This window comes from Monodelphis domestica, chromosome 1 (genome assembly GCF_027887165.1).
Source record: "Monodelphis domestica isolate mMonDom1 chromosome 1, mMonDom1.pri, whole genome shotgun sequence".
In the NCBI taxonomy this organism is placed as follows: domain Eukaryota; kingdom Metazoa; phylum Chordata; class Mammalia; order Didelphimorphia; family Didelphidae; genus Monodelphis; species Monodelphis domestica.
Window position 1 is genome coordinate 429757097 of NC_077227.1, and position 22319 is coordinate 429779415.

The window sequence follows — 22319 nt, forward strand, 5'->3', positions numbered from 1 at the left end:
GTCTTTTCATCTGACTTGTAGCTTAAACTTTCCATGTATATTGTCTCCTCATTCAAATTTGAGCTCCTTGAGACCAGAGACTGTCTTAATTTTTTCTTTTTATCTCCACTGCTTAGAAAATTGCCTTGCATATAGTAAGTGTTTAATAAAATCTTTTGTTCATCCGTTCATAAATAAGTACTTTACTAATTCTTAGTTGTTCCTACACTGGTTATCATGCCCAGTGGAGAGGGATCAATCTTCTAAACATAAAACTTATATAATATTGTTTTCTGAAGTACCACTCTCCTGGGCATTGTACCCACTTAGATTTGGCATCCCCAGAGAGTGGCTTTCTATTCTTCTTCAGGATTTGGGGGTAACCCTAAAGAGTTATGATCCAATACTTTCACTCAAAAGCCCTTACCAGCATTCCTTACCAGTCAACCAGACTGCACCTAGCTTTCTTAAAAGGTATTAGGTAATATAGTAAAAACAATGGATGCAAAAAGCAATCTCCCTATAGCATTCTTTTCTTTGCACCTTTACACATATAAGGTCTCTGGAAAAAGTTGGACTCAAACCTAAAATACACTGGTAGTAAGGTACACATGTAGAAAGCATGTATGACAAAAGGGTACATCCTAACTCCTGGTCCTGGGAGATCTCTCTCCCTTTGTAGAGCTTTTAAGTGTAATTCTACGATGACCTCTAAGGATCAATGCCTTTCTAGAATCTGTATCTGGAATTCTCTTTATTACAAGAAGTCACATCCCCTGAAGCAGTTTCCTTCTTTTGGTTGCTATCATTCTGCCTCTGCCTGTGACCGTTTGTACTCAGCATGTCTTTTGCTGCTTATAGCTGGATGTGTTTTCTGTTACTGATCCAGACTCTTCAATAATATGATCAATGGGGATAGAGAAAATGTAACACTCAGTCCAGCCTCATTCTCTCTCCTCCCTTGCTGACCTCTGAAACAGTTAAGAGTCTTCCACCATTTGACTAGTTTGCTGCTGGACTGAATCAATTGCTGAAATTCATCTATTTGAAGTTCCCAGGGGTGCATGGTTAGCTTGTTTGGATAGCCAATCATACTGTTCCCTTCTTGATTCAATTAAAAAGTAGTTCACACCTCAGGAAACTATCACAGGGTGCAAACCATCTTGTTCACACATTTAAAACTTCATCAAGACTTTACACTGATTACATTAGCTGAGCTGAGGAGAAATCACATTTCTTCCCCTTTACCCCACTTACACTTCAATGCCAGCTGAGACAATCTCTTCTTCAATCACAGTAATGACAACTCCCATTCTTTTGTGGTTATAATGCATTTCATATAGCATTATTTTACTTGGGATTCACATGAATACTATGAGAAAAGACAGGACAGATAATATTATCTCCATCTTGCAAAGGAGTAAGTCAAGACTAAGGGAGGTTAAGCAGTTGCCTAAGGACACACATTTAATAAATGGAGGAATTAGGTTTTAAAACTAGATTTTCTGAACCTAAGGTTAATAGTTTTTCTATTGTTCCTTTACATTAGGTGGCTTTCCTTGTTCTCTCAGAATCGTGGAATAGATTACCAGATTTTTCAACCAAATTTAAAGCTTCTTAGGCTGAATTGAGTAGTAGAAATCATAAGATGATAAGATCTTAATGTTGGAAGGGACCTTAGAAAACATCCAAAATTCTCTTCCAGGAACCAGCCTCCCAGTCATCAGGATTGGAAAGCTTGTGATAGCTTATGTGAGACTATTCAGGTTCTTTTAATTAACTAACTGTAAATCTATGGAGTCATTTCCCTAGCCTTAGTTTGTAATATAGAGATATGGTCTTCTTACAAACTACTTCACAAGGTTCTTATGTGAAGGATTATAGAAATGTGAACTCTTACTTTAGGAAAAAGTCATTTTCCTTCTCTGAGCCTGGTTTTTTTCCTGTGTTAAATGAATGAGTAGCAATAGATGTTCAAATAATTATGCCTGGAAAGGATCTCAGAGGGAAGCTAGTTAAGCTCATACCTGAATAGGAATTCCCTCTTCAGTATAATGCAAAAATCAAACATATTACAAATGAAAATCTAGGCTTAAAGAATTCAGTGACAGGAAACTCACTACCTAATAAGACAACATTTTTGTTTTTATTTAGAATATTTTCCCATGCACATTCACAAAAATTGACCATACATTAGGTCACAGAAACATAGCACACAAATGCAGAAAAGCAGAAATAATGAATGCAGCCTTCTCAGATCACAAGGCAATAAAAATAATGATTAGTAATGGTACATGGAAAACCAAATCTAAAACCAATTGGAAATTAAACAATATGATACTCCAAAACCGTTTAGTTAAAGAAGAAATCATAGAAACAATTAATAATTTCATCGAGGAAAATGACAATGGCGAAACATCCTTCCAAACCTTTTGGGATGCAGCCAAAGCGGTAATCAGAGGTAAATTCATATCCCTGAATGCTTATATTAACAAACAAGGGAGAGCAGAGATCAATCAATTGGAAATGCAAATGAAAAAACTGGAAAGCGATCAAATTAAAAACCCCCAGCAGAAAACCAAATTAGAAATCCTAAAAATTAAGGGAGAAATTAATAAAATCGAAAGTGATAGAACTATTGATTTAATAAATGAGACAAGAAGCTGGTACTTTGAAAAAACAAACAAAATAGACAAGGTACTGGTCAATCTAGTTAAAAAAAGGAAGGAAGAAAAGCAAATTCACAGCATTAAAGATGAAAAGGGGGACAGCACCTCCAATGAGGAGGAAATTAAGGCAATCATTAGAAATTACTTTGCCCAATTATATGGCAATAAATACACCAATTTAGGAGAAATGGATGAATATATACAAAAATACAAACTGCCTAGACTAACAGAAGAGGAAATAGAATTCCTAAATAATCCCATATCAGAAATTGAAATCCAACAAGCCATCAAAGAACTTCCTAAGAAAAAGTCCCCAGGGCCTGATGGATTCACCTGTGAATTCTATCAAACATTCAGAGAACAGTTAATCCCAATACTATACAAACTATTTGACATAATAAGCAAAGAGGGAGTTCTACCAAACTCCTTTTACGACACAAACATGGTACTGATTCCAAAACCAGGCAGGTCAAAAACAGAGAAAGAAAACTATAGGCCAATCTCCCTAATGAATATAGATGCAAAAATCTTAAATAGGATACTAGCAAAAAGACTCCAGCAAGTGATCAGAAGGATCATTCACCATGATCAAGTAGGATTCATACCAGGGATGCAGGGCTGGTTCAACATTAGGAAAACCATCCACATAATTGACCACATCAACAAGCAAACTAGCAAGAATCACATGATTATTTCAATAGATGCAGAAAAAGCCTTTGATAAAATACAACACCCATTCCTATTAAAAACACTAGAAAGCATAGGAATAGAAGGGTCATTCCTAAAAATAATAAACAGTATATATCTAAAACCAACAGCTAATATCATCTGCAATGGGGATAAACTAGATGCATTCCCAATAAGATCAGGAGTGAAACAAGGATGCCCATTATCACCTCTACTATTTGACATTGTACTAGAAACACTAGCAGTAGCAATTAGAGAAGATAAAGGAATTGAAGGCATCAAAATAGGCAAGGAGGAGACCAAGTTATCACTCTTTGCGGATGACATGATGGTCTACTTAAAGAATCCTAGAGATTCAACCAAAAAGCTAATTGAAATAATCAACAACTTTAGCAAAGTTGCAGGATACAAAATAAACCCACATAAATCATCAGCTTTTCTATATATCTCCAACACAGCTCAGCAGCAAGAACTAGAAAGAGAAATCCCATTCAAAATCACCTTAGACAAAATAAAATACCTAGGAATCTACCTCCCAAGACAAACACAGGAACTATATGAACACAACTACAAAACACTCGCCACACAACTAAAACTAGACTTGAACAAATGGAAAAACATTAACTGCTCATGGATAGGACGAGCCAATATAATAAAAATGACCATCCTACCCAAACTTATTTATCTATTTAGTGCCATACCCATTGAACTACCAAAATACTTCTTCACTGATTTAGAAAAAACCATAACAAAGTTCATTTGGAAGAACAAAAGATCAAGGATATCCAGGGAAATAATGAAAAAAAACACATATGATGGGGGCCTTGCAGTCCCTGACCTAAAACTATATTACAAAGCAGCAGTCATCAAAACAATTTGGTACTGGCTAAGAAACAGAAAGGAAGATCAGTGGAATAGACTGGGGGAAAGCGACCTCAGCAAGACAGTATACGATAAACCCAAAGATCCCAGCTTTTGGGACAAAAATCCACTATTCGATAAAAACTGCTGGGAAAATTGGAAGACAGTGTGGGAGAGACTAGGAATAGATCAACACCTCACACCCTACACCAAGATAAATTCAAAATGGGTGAGTGACTTAAACATAAAGAAGGAAACCATAAGTAAATTGGGTAAACACAGAATAGTATACATATCAGACCTTTGGGAGGGGAAAGGCTTTAAAACCAAGCAAGATATAGAAAGAATCACAAAATGTAAAATAAATAATTTTGACTACATCAAACTAAAAAGCTTTTGTACAAACAAAACCAATATAACTAAAATCAGAAGGGAAACAACAAATTGGGAAAAAATCTTCATAGAAACCTCTGACAAAGGTTTAATTACTCATATTTATAAAGAGCTAAATCAATTGTACACAAAATCAAGCCATTCTCCAATTGATAAATGGGCAAGGGAAATGGATAGGCAGTTCTCAGATAAAGAAATCAAAACTATTAACAAGCACATGAAGAAGTGTTCTACATCTCTTATAATCAGAGAGATGCAAATCAAAACAACTCTGAGGTATCACCTCACACCTAGCAGATTGGCTAACATAACAGCAAAGGAAAGTAATGAATGCTGGAGGGGATGTGGCAATGTAGGGACATTAATTCATTGCTGGTGGAGTTGTGAATTGATCCAACCATTCTGGAGGGCAATTTGGAACTATGCCCAAAGGGCGACAAAAGAATATCTACCCTTTGACCCAGCCATAGCACTGCTGGGTCTGTACCCCAAAGAGATAATGGACACAAAGACTTGTACAAAAATATTCATAGCTGCGCTCTTTGTGGTGGCCCAAAACTGGAAAACGAGGGGATGCCCATCAATTGGGGAATGGCTGAACAAACTGTGGTATATGTTGGTGATGGAGTACTATTGTGCTAAAAGGAATAATAAAGTGGAGAAGTTCCATGGAGACTGGAACAACCTCCAGGAAGTGATGCAGAGCGAGAGGAGCAGAACCAGGAGAACATTGTACACAGAGACTAATACACTGTGGTATAATCGAACATAATGGACTTCTCCATTAGTGGCGGTGTAATGTCCCTGAACAACTTGCAGGGATCCAGGAGAAAAAAAACACCATTCATAAGCAAAGGATAAACTATGGGAGTGGAAACACCGAGAAAAAGCAACTGCCTGAATACAGAGGTTGAGGGGACATGACAGAGGATAGACTCTAAATGAACACTCTAATGCAAATACTATCAACAAAGCAATGGGTTCAAATCAAGAAAACATCTAATGCCCAGTGGACTTACGCGTCGGCTATGGGGGGTGGGGGGGAGGAAAAGAAAATGATCTATGTCTTTAACGAATAATGCTTGGAAATGACCAAATAAAATATATTAAAAAAAAAAAAAAAAAAAGAATATTTTCCCATGGTTACATGATTCCCCCCTTTTCCTCACTCCTCCTGGAGCTAACAAGCAGTTCCACTGGGTTATACATGTATCATTATTCAAAACCTATTTCCATGTTATTAATATTTGCAGTAGAGTGCTCTTTTAACATCAAAACCCTAATCATATTCTTATCGAACCATGTGATCGATCATTTTTCTTCATGTTTGTATTTCCACAGTTCTTTCTCTGGATGTGGATAACATTCTTTCTCATAAGTCCCTCTGGATTGTCCTGGGTCACTGCATTGCCACTAATGGAGAAGTCCATTACATTCGATTGTACCAGTGTATCAGTCTCTGTGTACAATGTTTTCCTGGTTCTGCTCCTCTCACTCTGCATCAATTCCTGGAGGTTGTTCCAGTCCCCATGGAATTCCTCCACTTTATTATTCCTTTGAGCACAATATTATGTCATCACCAACATATACCACAATTTGTTCAGCCATTCCCCAATCGAAGGGCATCCCCTCATTTTCCAATTTTTTTTTGCCACCACAAAGAGAGCAGCTATGAATATTTTTGTATAAGTTTTTTTCCTTATTATCTCTTTGGGGTATAGACCCAGCAGTGCTATGACTGGATCAAAGGGCAGGCAGTCTTTTAGCGCCCTTTGGGCATAATTCCAAATTGACCTCCAGAATGGTTAGATCACTTCACAACTCCACCAGCAATACATTAGTGTCCCAATTTTGCCACATCCCCTCCAACATTTATCACTTTCTTTTGGTGCCATATTGGCCCGTGTGCTAGGTGTAAGTAAGGTCGAGAGATAACATTTTAAAACAGCTCTCTTTCTTGAAGGTCTCTTCAACTCTAACATTGTTTTCTATGTTCTAATAGTCTAAGGTCTCTTTTGAGCTCTAAAGTGTTCTGTGTTCTACTATTCTAATCTATTTTAAGGTATGATCTAGTGCTAACCTTCTGTGTTCTAGCCATCTATGAATGAATGTAGGATTGAATAAGTATTGATTACTTACATGCTATATACCAGACCTTGTGCTTGGTATCATAGATACTCACAAAAGCTGTCTCTGCCTTCATGGAGTTTTTATAAATTTATAATCTGGTAGGGGGAATACCACACAAAGGGGAAAATGGGAGCCAGGAAAAGGGATTTTTATATGGGCAATCACAGGCAATAATGGTTTAGCCCTAGGGCGGATCATTGTCACATTCTTTCACAGTAGCAAAGAAGGCATTGAGGTTTGTGGTGGCTGGGCAACTAGCAAGAATTCTTACAATGAATGAGGAGGTCCTGCTTCCTTCAAGGATGGCTGGATGGAATGTGAAGTACAGTCTGGTATCAACCACATATAATGGCCTAGGTGAGTTTTTGGAAATTCATGCATATCAATCAGGATAGTCTAGTAGTCTATACTACTAGTCAGGATAGTCTAGTAGAAGGGTGTTGGGGGGGGGGTTAGTTTCTTGATACTTGGGTTAAGAAATTCACTTTTCTTGGAAGGGGTGCAGTAGGATCCCTGGTTTCCTAGATGATAGTTAGGTGGAATATGAGGAATGATTTGGGGTAAGCTAGATGTAGTAGCCAGCAGCTAAGAGGCACAGTCTTAGCGTATTGGATCTGGAACCACTAAGATCTGAGTTCAAATTTGACCTCTCACACTTAATAGATTAATGATTCTGGGCTAGTCACTTCTGTTTGCCTCAGGTCCTTAATTGTAAAATGGAGATAATAATAAATAGGGATTAATCCCAAGGTTGTTGAGAGAATTAAATGAGTTGGGGTTTGTAAAGCACTTATCATGCCTTGCAAGTAGTAGATGATATGTAAATTGTCATTTCCTTCCCTTTCCCTTAGTAGCTTGGGTAAGCTTTAATTTATTCACCACCCAAAGCTTAGCCTCTGGGCAATTTACCAGAGCTGAATGATTTACCTTCTCTCCTCACCCTGCCCCAGTCAGGTTTTGAAATCTCTTATCATTCTAAAATTCTATTCTATGTTTTATGTTTTATATTTTAACATGGCATGGTTTTGAGGGACTGGGGATTAGTGGGTGGTTCCTGTTTGTATCCCTTTTTTAGCCTTGATTTATAGTGGATGAGATAGCAAGAGATAAGAATGGGATAGTAGGTTGCAATTAGAGTGTAGAAGGCTTAGAATGCTTGGCAAAGAAAATTATATTTTATTCTGAGGATTTCTGAGCAGGAAAGTGATACCTTCAAAGTAGGGAGTGAAGAAGATTATTACTATTTCAGGATATGAGGAATAGATTGGATGTGGGAGAGATTTTAGGCTTGGTGTCTATTTTAATATATTTACCTATTGTCATGTGGAAGACAGATTAGACTTGTTCTGTTAGGGAGGAGGACAGAACTAGGACTAATGTAGATAAGTTACCAGGAGACATTTTAAGTTCATTATAAAGAGAAACACTTTGAGAGAACAGGATTCCGTTCAGTGAACCTTTCTTTCAACTCTACCACTTCTTAGTAGCTTTGTGATTATGAATATTATTTAACCTTCCTGTTTTCTTCATCTGTAGAATGAGAAAGGTGTCCTACATAATCTCTAGGGTCCCTTTCATTTTTAACATTCTATTTTTAAAATTAAAAATAGAATTTTATTTCTTTGGGGTTTTTTTTCACCATCTAGATATTATTCCAGCCTCTCTCCCTTCCCTAACATTCTATTTTCAAAGTATCCTCCCAGTTCTAAAATTCTGTACTTTATACTCTAAGATTCTCTGTTCTAAAGTTCCTTCTAAACCCAATGGTTTAGAAAAACCAATTCTAAAGTCCCTCTGAGCTCTCACATTCCATTAGATATTAGAATATCTATTCTAGCTTTAACATTCTACATTCTAACATTGATCTCTTATAACTCTAATAGATTATGTAAACATATGATCTCAGAGTTGAAAGGGACCTCTGGGGTAGTTTCTACTTAGTAGTTCTACTTTTACCTTAAACAGGCATTCATAATATTCATCCAGTGAATCTTCTGTGATGACTTCCATACTGTGAACCTTTGCTGTTTGTGTTTCACTCTCCAGGTCAGCTTTTGGGTTGTGCGGGAGATTCTGACAGCACAGACTTTAAAAATAAGGGCGGAAATCCTGAGCCATTTTGTGAAGATAGCAAAGGTAAGTTAGTACTTCCTGTAGCATTATTATCATTTCTCCACTCAGACTCAGGGACTTGGTTCAGTTTGCATTGGTTTTCACTTTGATGAGTGCTATGGTTGTAGCTTTGAGTTTCTCTGGTTTCTGACCTCTAGAAGTTTCTGCTGTACCCTGACATCCTTGATGACTGAACCTCAGATTGCATGGCTGAGAGTCTGTTGTTACCTCATGGATCCATGAAAAACACTGACATAGCCCCTGCAGTACATATGCAAAGGAATTCTGTCATGTTCATTCAGAAGGTCTGTTATGGTCAGCATGATCTCTGATTGGTTCCTGGTACCTCTTTATTTTCCCTCCATGCCTCTATCCTCCTATGCCTCTTTGCCACTTAGCTAAATTCAAGAAACATTCATTAGTGACCATCAGATGCAGTAGGACGAGTAGGTTTTGAACCTAAAAGAGTTGAATTGAGTTCTGGCTCTATACTTATAAACTATGTGACTTCAGGAAAGATACTTCATCTCTCTGCAGTCTTAATTTTCTCCTTTGTAAAATGTGTGTGCTAATATTTGTACTATTTATCTCATAGGGTTGTTGTGAGGGAAGTCCTCTATAATAAAAGTAATAGTGATGTTGATGATAACAATTAATAATAATAATAATGGGTGAGCGGCACAGTAGAGGAATGCCATCCAAGATTCTTAGTTAGCAGAAACTTAGTATAACAATAGCACAGGGAGTTGTGCTTCTTCATGATCTGGAACCATAAGATGTCAAGATGTAGTAGAACAGAGCAGAAATACCAATAACCTAGCTGCTAAAATTAGGCCAGATGGTGATGTTCACTACAGTGGACAAGCCACATTGAACATGAAATAGACTGATGATATGAATACTTTTGTTTTCTACCAGCCCTATTATCCTATCAAAATTGGAAACAAATTCTACCAATTATAGATAAGGACTTCATATTGATTTCCATAGAATCCACAATTTCATGCTATCTAATAATGTTTTGCTGACCATTTCAGGGCAATAATAAGAAAAACCCTGTCTCCAATCCAAGATAAATTGAAATAAGAAATGAAATTAAAGAGCTACTCCAGTCTGTAGAGAGAAAGGTTGAAGAACCTGAGCAACTGAAAATATTCACTTAATGGAAAATGTAGAAATTATATCTGATAATGATGCAAATGATTTTTTAAAAAGAACAATACTGTCTCTTAAATGATTTTTGAAAAGGAGATGAACAGACTTTGACTGGAATTGTGAAAAGCAATCTTGAGTTTGACTGCATGACATCAGTTAGCAGACAAACTTTACCAAAACACAGCATTTCACAAAATTGACATTTGCTGTAACTACCATTAATTAATTCATTGCCCTACAATATTCCAAGGAGAGTGTACAAATATTTTAGCTCCTATTCATCAGAGCATATGTAAAAGCTTTTTCCATGGTAGAAGTCATAGGAGGATAGGTAGAATTGTTAGTGAATACTTAACTAGTACAACAGGATCATGGCAGAAGCAACTTTGGAGACCTACTGAATGTCTTCGTAAATTTGTTTGAAGGTGACATCAATATCTAATTGTATGCTCAGTAGGAAACTTGAAAGACCTATCACCCAATTAAAGATAACACAAATGAAACTTGTGGAACAGAATCCAGAAAACAAAAGGATATAAGAAATTCTAGATTCCTTTAATCAGTAAGTAAAAACAAAATCAAGAGGTCAAGGCATCAAAAAAGTGCAAAGCACAAAAATGTCTGATGTCAAGGAGTCCAACACAATGGAAAAGTCAGTTGGATCAAATGAGAAAGAGACAGCTTGAATACCATTACTACAATGAATTACAGAACACTTCAAGCAATGCAGATGACTGAAATGCTGGCTTTTCTGCAACTGTGAAGTATTGGAGCTGGATTAAATAAATTATTATTGACTCAAAACTTTATGATGGCATATGAATTGCAAGAAAAACTGTACTAATTTCCTTTATGAGGTAAACCTGATCTCACCTTTCTTACCTCTCAAGAGGCATCACATATCTATTATCAAAAGATGAGAATGCCAGTGACCCCTTCAAATATGGGCCAACTTAGTGGTTATAACTTTTATACAAGGCATTCATTCACTGATCTCCTTCTAAAAATCCATAAACACAGGAATGCAATATATTGGCTAAGAAGAAATGCTGTGTGCCAAAAATTCCTAGAGGTATAAGGAGAAATTTATTATTGATTTAGTACTTATTGAATAAGCCACAAGAAACTATCATGATATTTATTTTGCTTTTATTGACTATCATAAAGCTTTAGACTTCATTTCATAAAATGTTAACTTTTTCAAAAGTTCATTTTAAAAAGGATTTTAATCATTTCTTCTCTTTTTGTATCATCTAGCTATATCCTTCTCTTTCCTCCTCCTTTATAGGAAATAATTTTTTAATAAGAGGAAGAAGAGAAAAAAACAGCAAAACAAATTAATGAATGAGGGGAAAAAAAACTGATATTGTAAGCTGTGTTTCATAGCTGTGGCCTTCAGCCTCTGCCAAGGAATAAGGAGAGTTATCTTCTCATATCTATTCTTTGGAGTTAACCTTATTCCTTATAATTTTGTATATTTTTCAGTGCAGACAGTTTATAATTGTTATTTTTTTCTCTTTACATTAATGTTGTCATTGCGTATTTTGTTTTCCTGGCTTTGCATACTTCACTTTGCATCAATTCATGTAACTGTGTATTGGTTCCAAGGCAGAAGAGTGATAAGGGCTAGACAGTGGGGGTTAAGAGATTTGCTCAGGGTCATGCAGCTAGGAAGTATCTGAGGCTAGATGTGAACCTAGGACCTCCCATTTCTAGGCCTGACCCTCAATCCATTGAATTATAATTCATAGCTTGTTAATATACTATAAATATGTAAAATAGACCCAAGTCTAGTAAAAATGCTGGAGTATTTTAATTCCACGTGGAAAACTTTGTTATTCAAAAAATACTACCAACAAAATAAGAACAAGGAAAATTGATAAAAAAAAATGTCATTTCTCAGAAAAATGCATTATGGTTCTATTTAGCCTTAAACTAATTATCATCTTTAAAAAAAAACCAACAAATTAAGTGTGACTTCCAAGTTAAAGAAGGAGTTGAATTAAAACATCTTATTGGCCATTTGATTTATATGAATGAAACAGAGTTAGGTGAATCCACAGAAGAACATTTGAAAATACCTGCATCTTATGGAATCTTTCTGTAATGATATAAAAATATTATTTGGACCTGATACAAACACCCATACCTACATGTGTGTGTGTGTGTGTGTGTGTGTGTGTGTGTGTATGTGTGTGTAAGACAAGAAAAGATAGACAGGGAAAGCTTTGGGTTTCTAGAAAAGCCAAATTGAGCAAACAGATAAACCTAATATAATCAAATATCTTCATTTCCTTCAGGCAACTTTTATGCAGCATAAAGGTAGCAAGGAAAAAGCTATAGCTTTTTAAGAGACTTGTTTTTTTTTTTTTAAATATATTTTATTTGATCATTTCCAAGCATTATTCGTTAAAGACATAGATCATTTTCTTTTCCTCCCACCCCCCACCCCCCATAGCCGACGCGTAAGTCCACTGGGCATTAAATGTTTTCTTGATTTGAACCCATTGCTTTGTTGATAGTATTTGCATTAGAGTGTTCATTTAGAGTCTATCCTCTGTCATGTCCCCTCAACCTCTGTATTCAGGCAGTTGCTTTTTCTCGGTGTTTCCACTCCCATAGTTTATCCTTTGCTTATGAATGGTGTTTTTTTCTCCTGGATCCCTGTAAGTTGTTCAGGGACATTACACCGCCACTAATGGAGAAGTCCATTACGTTCGATTATACCACAGTGTATTAGTCTCTGTGTACAATGTTTTAAGAGACTTGTTAAGAGACTTGCTGGCATCCTGAAATCAAAGTTTGAGAAGAAAAACACTTGCTTATGGCAATTAATATTTCTTAAGTTCTGACTATGTGGTTAGAAGTGTGCTAAGGGCTGAGGATACAAAAAAAGGCAAAGCCAGAACTCAGTAAGCTCATATGGTCCTAACTTTTGGGACAAATATCCACTATTTGACAAAAACTGCTGGGAAAATTGGAAAACAGTTTGAGAGAGATTGGGTTTAGATCAACATCTCACACCCTATATGAAGATAAATTCAGAATGGATGAATGACTTAAATATAAAGAAGGAAACTATAAGTAAATTAGGTGAACATAGATTAGTATACTTGTCAGATCTTTGGGAAAGGAAAGATTTTAAGACCAAGCAAGAGGTAGAAAAAAATTACCAAATGTAAAATAAATAATTTTGATTGCATTAAATTAGAAATGTTTTGTAGAAACAAAACCAATGCAACCAAAATTAGAAGGGAAGCAACAAATTGGGAAAAAATTTATAACAAAAACCTCTGACAAAGGTCTAATTACTCAAATATATAATATATATATATATATATATATACATATATATAAAATCAATTGTCCAAAAAAAGCAAGCCATTCCCCAATTGATAAATGGGCAAGGAAAATGAATAGGCAATTTTCAGATAAAGAAATCAAAACTATCAATAAGCACATGAAAAAGTGTTCTAAATCTCTTATAATTAGAGAAATGCAAATTAAAACAACTCTAAGGTACCACCTCTCACCTAGAAAATTAGCTAACATGACAGCAAAGGAAAGTAATAAATGGAGGGGATATGGCAAAATTGGCACATTAATGCATTGCTGGTGAAGTTGTGAATTGATCCAACCATGCTGCATGTCAATTTGGAACTATGCCCAAAGGGCATTAAAAGATTGCCTTCCCTTTGATCCAGCCATACCACTGCTGGTTTTATACCTCAGAGAGATCATAGTGTAAAAGACTTGTACAAAAATATTTATAGCTGTGCTTTTTGTGGTGGAAAAAATTGGAAAATTAGGGGAAGTCCTTCAATTGGGGAATGGCTGAGAAAATTATAGTATCTGTTGGTGATGGAATACTATTGTGCTCAAAGAAATCATGAACTGTAGGAATTCCATGTGAATTGGAATGACCTCCAGGAATTGATGCAGAGTGAGAGGAGCAGAACCAGGAGAACATTGTACACAGAGACTGATACACTGTGGCACAATCGAATGTAATGGACTTCTCTAGCAGTAATGCAATGATCCAGGACAATTCTGAGGGACTTATGAGAAAGAACGCTATCCACACTCAGAGGAAGAACTGTGGGAGTAGAAATACAGAAGAAAAACAACTGTTTGATCACATGAGTTGATGGGAATATAATTGGGGATGTAGACTCTAAGCAATCACCCTAGTGCAATTATCAGTAATATGGAAATAGGTCTTGACCAATGATACATATAAAACCCAGTGGAATTGTGCATTCGCTATGGGGAAGAGGGTAGGGAAAGAACATGTATCATGTAATCATGGAAGAACTTCAAAATTAATTAATTAAATAAATTTTTTTCAATTAAAAAAAGCTTTATAACATTTATAATACCTTTATTGATTATTGAAAAATCTTTGATTTACGGACTGGCAGTCTTTAAAATAGATACAAGAATAGTGAGAATCATAAAGTAATTGATGTCCACATAAAAACTATTCTCTATAGAAAATATACTGCAAGCACAATGATATCAGTTGTCATTCTATTGATATAAAATATAGCATCTTCCCCAGTAGACAGTTAAAAGCAGCTATTGTTTTTACTTTGTCTTAAATCTATTATCATCAATTTTGAATAGACCTAAGTGTTACTTTCAAATCAAAGAGAAAGTTGCTCCAAAACCATCAAGACACTTGGCTTCACTGAAAACCATATTGAACAACCATTTTCTCTCTTTGAAACCTTTTTTCACTTGTCCCTCAGGTTTAATAATTATATAATTCATAATATGTGCTAAGGCAGAAAAGAGACTAAAGGGTTTGAGCTTGAATCTGGAGGTCAAACTGAAGCAGTGAGTGAAGGCAATTATTATTATAAACACTTTGGCCTTTTTCAGGCAAGGCTCAAAGAACATATAACTATAAGTAGAAAGTTGAAGCTTTGTATGTTAAGAGACTGATTGGAATCCTGAAGTCAAAGCTTAATTGGAGGAACACAATACTTATGCTATGCCATTCTTACCATATACTTTGGGCTTGAGAAGACTTGATAAAAAAAAATTGATCTACAATAGAGTTTATTAATCTTTTGGCATGCTGATGAAGCTTATGAACTCCTCAGAATAATGTTTTGAAATGCACAAGATATAATGAATTCGATTATAAGGAAATACAATTATCTATCTATCTATCTATCTATCTATCTATCTATCTATCTATCTATCTATCTATCTATCTATCTTAAAGTTCTGAGACACCAGGTTAATAACCCTTGATCTAGAAGGTATCCAACCAAAAACTTATAAAATGTTAATGAAACACAGGGCTGATTACCCTATGGCATCTACAGAAAGATTATCACTTCCTCAATTTAAAGGAGAAGAGAAATGATAGATGTTGTCAAAGAACATGAAAAACATATAAAAATGTAAAGAAATACTTTTGGATCAATCAGACATCTCTCCATAAATATTAAAGCATGAAGCTGGTTATTTACCACCAAATCTATTAGGACTACCCTATGACTTATTTACCCTATTACCCTACATTACCCTATTAACTTATCTCTGGATAGAGATTATGAAGCAGTTAAGATCCAATAATGGAATCAATAGGCACTACAATGATAAAATCTACATGAATTCAATAAAAATATATTACTTGGTCTAATTCATATGAATGAATTCAACTTCGTTTTTAGATGAAACATCTAACAAAGGGCTGGGTCATGTGGATTCATTTATAGAAATGGAAGGGATATATGTGATGGTAATTTAGGATCAGGCCATTCCCACTAAAAATCCATAAAGATTATCCTTAAATTTCCTAAATTTATTGATCAGTGCAGATCATGAAATGAAATTATGTATACTACAGCTGTAGATTGCAAAGATTTTGCATTTACCAGAAACCTAGAAAGACACAGCTGGGTAGCTAAAATTATATAGTTGTATAATTCTCATAGTCCTTTATATATAGCTGCTATTCTTTTATTAACTAATATTTTTAATTTTTATAAACTAAGATAAGAGTTTCCTGTACTATACATTCAAAATCCACAAAATATCCTTGAGAATGAAATAAATTGTACTAGAACTAGAGCACCATTTTGGTCAGTATAGTTGCCTTCATCTGCCTGAGCTTAATATTGATTCATACAAATATAAGTACAATGTTTTTAACAGATGTCATCTTAACAAAACCTCATAATTTCTAAATGACATATAATAGAAATTTTCAAAATAGATCTAGTAGAAAAAATTAAAACCATATAGGAAGAAGATGAGAAGTGTGTGTCATTCTTAATATCCAGTTTATTATTAAAGTTGTTGCTAAAATGTTTTCAGTGATTCTACAGGAGACGAACTTATATTCTAATACTCTAATTTTTTTAAAAAGTGTTTATAAATACACTTAAGTATTTAAAAATGTTATCCACTTGAACAATATTAAATATAAATTAAATTAAATATAAACTAACAATGGTAGCAGAGCAACTACAATTTGTACCATTTCTATCTGAGCTTTGTCAGAAAATATGAGAATAAGATAATAATAATAGCAGTAATAATGAGATAACAATGGTACAAGAATTGAATAAAAAATAAGAGGATGATAAAAGGAAAATGATTTGCCTCAAAATAATTACTATCTGAAATCTATTTGAAAAACATGAGAAAAATTAGATGTTAATAGCTCCCATTTTTATGGCTTACAAAAATAAAGTTTTAAGAGGTTTACCAAGCACTTTCTTTTATTTTTTAAGATTTTATTTATTTCTTTATTTTAGAATATTTTTACATGTTTACATGATTCATATTCTTCCCTCCCCTTTCTTCCCCCCTTCCAGAGCTGACAAGCAATTCCACTGGGTTGTACAAATGTTGTCACTTGATATCTATTTCCTTATTATTCATTTTTGCTATAGAGCTATTTTTTAAAAACTTAGACCCCCAATCACATACCCATATATACATGTGATAAGTGATGTTATGTTTTGCTTTTGCATTTCTACTCCCATAGTTCTTTCTCTCAATGTGGATAGCATTCTTTTACATAAGTCCATCAGCAGTGTCCTGGCCAAGCACTTTCTTTTAATATCTCTGGGAGATCATTAGTGGAAGTAATTGATGCCACTTAAATGATTGTTATAAGTCAGAAGATTCTCATATAAAATTAAAAAAAAAAGATTCTCATATAAAATACAGAGCAAAAGATAGAACTATTCAGATACAGGCTATAGATACCCAAAACCTTATTCATTTAATAGATATTCTTCAAGGCTTACACAGAAGAAACAATTAGGGAACAATAAAATACCAGGATACAAAGAAATGCTATATTTATTCTATGGCATAGTTAATACTTTAGGCATTCAGAAATGAGATAGATCAATGTGAGCTGAGGAGTTGGGACTTGAGTTGGGCCTTTGAGGATGAGTAAGGATTTGAATGAGTGGAGAGGAGTGGGGAAGGCATTCACATGTTGTATACAAAAGTGCTAGTGGGATTCTGGTAGACAATGCTGGCGCTAGACCAATATCCATGCTGACTTGTTTGTAGGCAACCTTATCTAATTCTAGTTTATTAAGATAGAACCATTCCAAGGAATTTCTGGGTATATTTTCCTAAAACATTAACTTGATAATAGTAAATAAAATCTCCATCTTCTTTAACTCATCTGCCACAGACTGCCAAAATCATCTTCCTGAAGCACAAGTCTAACCATGTTAATTCTTTTATAAAGAAATGCGAATGTCTCCCTATTGCTCCTTGGACAAGGTACATACTTATTAGGTTGTCACTTAAAGTCTTTCACAATCTAATTCCAGACTAATTTTCCAATCTTACTGAACATTTTGAGACCCCTTCATACATTCTAGACATGTGCTAAACTTGCTTATTTGCCCCCCAGAATTAACATTTTGGCTCCCACTTCCATGTTTTATTCTGGGCTACTCCCTATATTTGAAATGTGCTCCCTTCTCATACCTCCTTTACAGCCTCCCCACCTAGCTCAGTGTCTAGAAGCTTATTACTAGGAGAATGGCCACCAAGGGAGGATTTTTTGCCTTTTGGCAATAACAACTCTCTTTTTTATTATTATATTATTTTATTCCCAATTACATTTAGGAACAATTTTAAACATTTGTTTTCTGACATTTTGTAGTCCAAATTCTCTTCCTCCTTCCCTTCCTCCCCAAGATAGAAAGTAATCTAATATAGATTATACATATGCTATTATGCAATACATATTTCCATCTTCATCATGTTGTGAAAGAAGACACATCATACAGAGAAAGAAGAAACTCATGATAGAAATAAAGTGGAAAATGGTGTGCTTTGTTTTGTATTCTGACTTGTATTCCTTCTATGGCAATGGACAGCAATTTCTATCCAGTCTTGGGGTTGTTTTGAAACTTTATATTGCTGACAATAAGTCATTTATAGTTGATTGTTGTACAATATTGTTGTTACTATGTATGGTGGTCTCTTGGTTATTCCAACTTCATTTTGCATCAGTTCATATAAGTCTTCTCAGGTTTTTCTGAAATCATCCTGTTGTCATTTCTTATGGAATAATAGTATTTCATTATAATCATATATCACATCTTGTTTAGTCATTCCCCAATTGATGGATGGATGTTTCTAATTCTTTGGCAATAGCAACTCTCTAAGACTGAACTTCAATTCATGGCAGTGAAGGAAATATCCACAGTCATAAAATAATGTACACTTGAAATACTGAAATTAATTTAGCTTCACGATTTTGATAACTAGAAAGATTATGTTATACCTCTGAATTTTTCAGCTTGGGTATTATACTAAGTTTGACACAGTTTTCACATCAGAGTAAAAAATTTATCTAATATTGAAATGAATCCAAAATATACTCTGTATATTTTGTAGGCTTGGACATGGCAAAAAGGAATATGGTAAAACTATTAGTGAAACGGGGTATTGTGTTGTCAGCTGAAACATGTTACTACATTTTAATAAAATGTTTCCTTAGGCATTCCTATCATTTACTGAATGTTTTGGTAATCAGAGACAATGTATGTTAATATTTTTGGCATAATGAGGATATTTGTTTCAAAATTCACACTGTTCAAACTTGTTTAAAAGGAAAACATAAGGGGATTATAAGAATTTAGCTGTATTCTTCTTAGGAAAAATGGACTTCTGAGCAGTACATTGAATCATTAGCTTATGACATTGTAAAATATGGTGATACTAGCTTATTTTGCAGTAATTTAGGGTAATGGGTTGTTTTTTGTGTGTGTGGATTTACTGGAAATACATACTCTGAGTTTTTGTTCATTCTAACTGAAAATTTGACTTTTGGGGAAAAGACTTTGGCAGTATTTTATTAGGAGATACAACATTTTTAGTTTTGTTGCTTTAGCGAAAAAGAAATAACTTGTTTTATGTTTTTTCAGAAACTTCTGGAGCTCAACAATCTTCATTCTCTCATGTCTGTGGTATCAGCATTACAAAGTGCACCCATTTTCAGACTGACAAAAACATGGGCTGTAAGTTAATCTTATTTTCGTTTCTTTGGGGGGGGGTTAAAAATGACTACTCTTTACTCAATAATCACAAAGTAAGAGAAGAACTTTTTTGTGACCTTGGGAAAGTTATTTAACTTCTCTAGCCCCTCCAACTCTGACATACTACGTTCCAAGGTTCTTTCCAGCTCTAACCGTCTGTGTGTTAAGATCCTGGCCTGTTTTTTCCCCTTGTTTTAAGATTCAGATTTAACATTCTTTGTTTTTGTTTTGCTATTTTATGATTTAAAGTACTTCTGGCTCTAACATTCTGGGCTCCATGATTTTCCTGGAAATGAATATCTGATTATTGATTACTGCTCTATTGAGAGAAATGTTAATTTCCCCATGATTTATGTGAATCTAGGAGCCTAGAGAACTGAGTTACTTTTCAAAAACCTAGAAGGCTTATGATCGGCAACTTTATAAGGACCCTGTATATGTTTTCAAGAATTCTTTCAAAGAAATCTATGATATTAAAGAAGAAAAAGGTGGACTTTTGTGCAGGTAGTCCAATGGTTAAACATTGTATATAGCATAAAAGACAGTTGGACTCAAATGAATAATTTAATCCCACCATTATTTAAGTGCTTTCTGTGTATGAGGTCCTATAGTAATGACTGGGAAAGGGACACAAAGATGAAAATAAACACATGCCTTACCTTCAGGAAGCTTATATACCAAAGAGGAAGAGTATGCCATGTACACAATTGAGTGAGATATGAGGCAGAAGTCTAAGAGATAGAGACAGAGAATGTCAAAGAAAAGGTCAAAGAAAACTCAAGTGGGAAATTTGGAGTCTAGGAATATTTGAAGTTTGCAATGTAATTTTCATCTGGGAAGTATTTATAGGTATGGGTGCAGACATCTGGGAAGGCTTTAATAAGGAGATGACAATGAACCATGATCCTGAAAGAAAAGATAGATATCAGTAGAAAGAAATGTGGATAGAGTATATTCTAGTCATAACAGATAGACCATGTGAATTCTTAGAGGTAAGAGGGCACTATAAGATCTAGGAAAAATCCATAGCTTGGTTTGACAAGAAGGAAGGGTACTGGGAAAAGGTAGGACAGAATTGGAATATGTCATGACCATGAACTTTTGTGTTACGATATAGATGACAAAGACCTACTGATTGTCTTGTGGATGGGGGATATCATAGTCAGATATATTCATTAGGTATTTTACTGTGGCAGCTACATAAAGAATGAATTTTGAAGAAGAGCAAGAATGGAAATAAGTAGAGTAAATAAATGGTTGTTAAAATAGTCCAGGGGGAGAAATGATGAGAGCCTAATCTAGAATGTGTGAGTAGGGAACAGGGTGTCAACAAGTGACATTCTGCCAATGTAGAGTTGACAGGGCTGCAAATTATTGGGAGATGGAGAGTGGGTGAGGCAGAGGGAAAGAGGAGAATCAAAGATGATTACAAGAACACGTCATAATGAGAGCAAAGAGAAGATTTAGGAGGGATAATGTTAAGGAGAGGTAGAAGAACAAGAACTTAGAACTGGAGAGGCTTGGTTATGTAATTGAAACTGCAATAAGTGTTGTTCCATTATGAACAGATTTTAAAGCTCCTAAAATCTTCTTCATCCCACATAATAATTTAGCATAGCACTAGGAATAGGGAAAGATAATTTTTATCATTTTATGGTCAGAATGAACCAGTTATAATCTTGCCACCCATCTCTGCAATTTTTCTTTTTCTCTTTGTTTTAATTTTGAACTTATTCAATATAACACAAAACTGGCATTTCCACATACAATGTAGAACAGAAAAAGGGAATTATACCTGAAACTGTAAATCTGTTATGTACAGCTTACTTTCCCTTTTAAGGATATGATAAATTCAACATTATTACTATCAAAACTATCCTGTTTGTATTTCTTTCTAGCCTTCCTTCTGTTCTTTTCTGCACAGTTACAATTATTTAATGACTATCTTCTCTCTCTTTTTTTGGAGGGGGGGAATACTAAGTTCCACACCAAACTGAAAAAAAATTTTAAAGTCCTTGTAACAAATATTCAGTCAAGCAGAAAAAAATTCTTATATCGGTCATGTACAAAAGTGTGTATCTAAGTCCATGCCTGGGTCCAGCACCAGTCTGTTGTCAAGAGAATGTGAGTAGTACTAGTCCTTTGGAACTGTTGTTCGTCATTGCATTGATCAGAGTGGTTAAGTTTCTTAATGTTGTTTTTCTCATACAATGTTGTTATTATATAAATTGTGCTGATTCTGCTCATTCTACCTGCATCAGTTCATAGAAATCTTCCCTAGTTTCCCTGGAACTGTCCTTTTCCTCATTTCTTATAGTATGATATTCTATTGCCTTCATACACCATACTCTTTTTTTCCAGCCATTCCCCTATTAATGGGCACTCCCTTAGATTCTAATTTTATTATTTTTACATTTTGTTTAATAATTTTTTCATTAATACAATTAATTTCCAGGTATCTCAGCCTCTCCCTCCTCTTCCACACCATAGAAGGCGTCATCTGGCAAATAGATACGTGTATATATAGATTATGTCTTTTGTGTAACCATTTTTCAGTTTATCCTCCCAAGGTGAACATTTATAAGTTATTCTTCAAATAGTACATTTGTAGCTGTATATAATGTTTTCTTGGTTCTACTTGTTTCACTCTTTATTATCTTGTGTATTTCTTTTTTAAAAAACTAAACTGCTCAAAGTTTCTTACGGTGCAGTAATATTCCATCACAATCTTTTACCACAATTTGTTTAACCATTTCTCAGTTGATGGCCATCTCTTGAATTTCCAGTTCTTTGCCAC

General features: G+C 34.8%; 1 protein-coding gene across 4 annotated transcripts in view; it reads left to right on the forward strand.

Annotated features, from left to right (window-relative positions):
• The window catches only part of RALGPS1 (Ral GEF with PH domain and SH3 binding motif 1), a 662857-nt gene that overhangs the window by 229486 nt on the left and 411052 nt on the right, over positions 1–22319 (forward strand). For all 4 annotated transcript variants that reach the window (XM_056812171.1, XM_007474667.3, XM_056812172.1 and 1 more), the window contains 2 exons: positions 8766–8855; positions 19412–19504. In XM_056812171.1, the coding sequence (XP_056668149.1) occupies positions 8766–8855; positions 19412–19504 (183 nt within the window). The remainder of the gene's footprint in view (positions 1–8765; positions 8856–19411; positions 19505–22319) is intronic.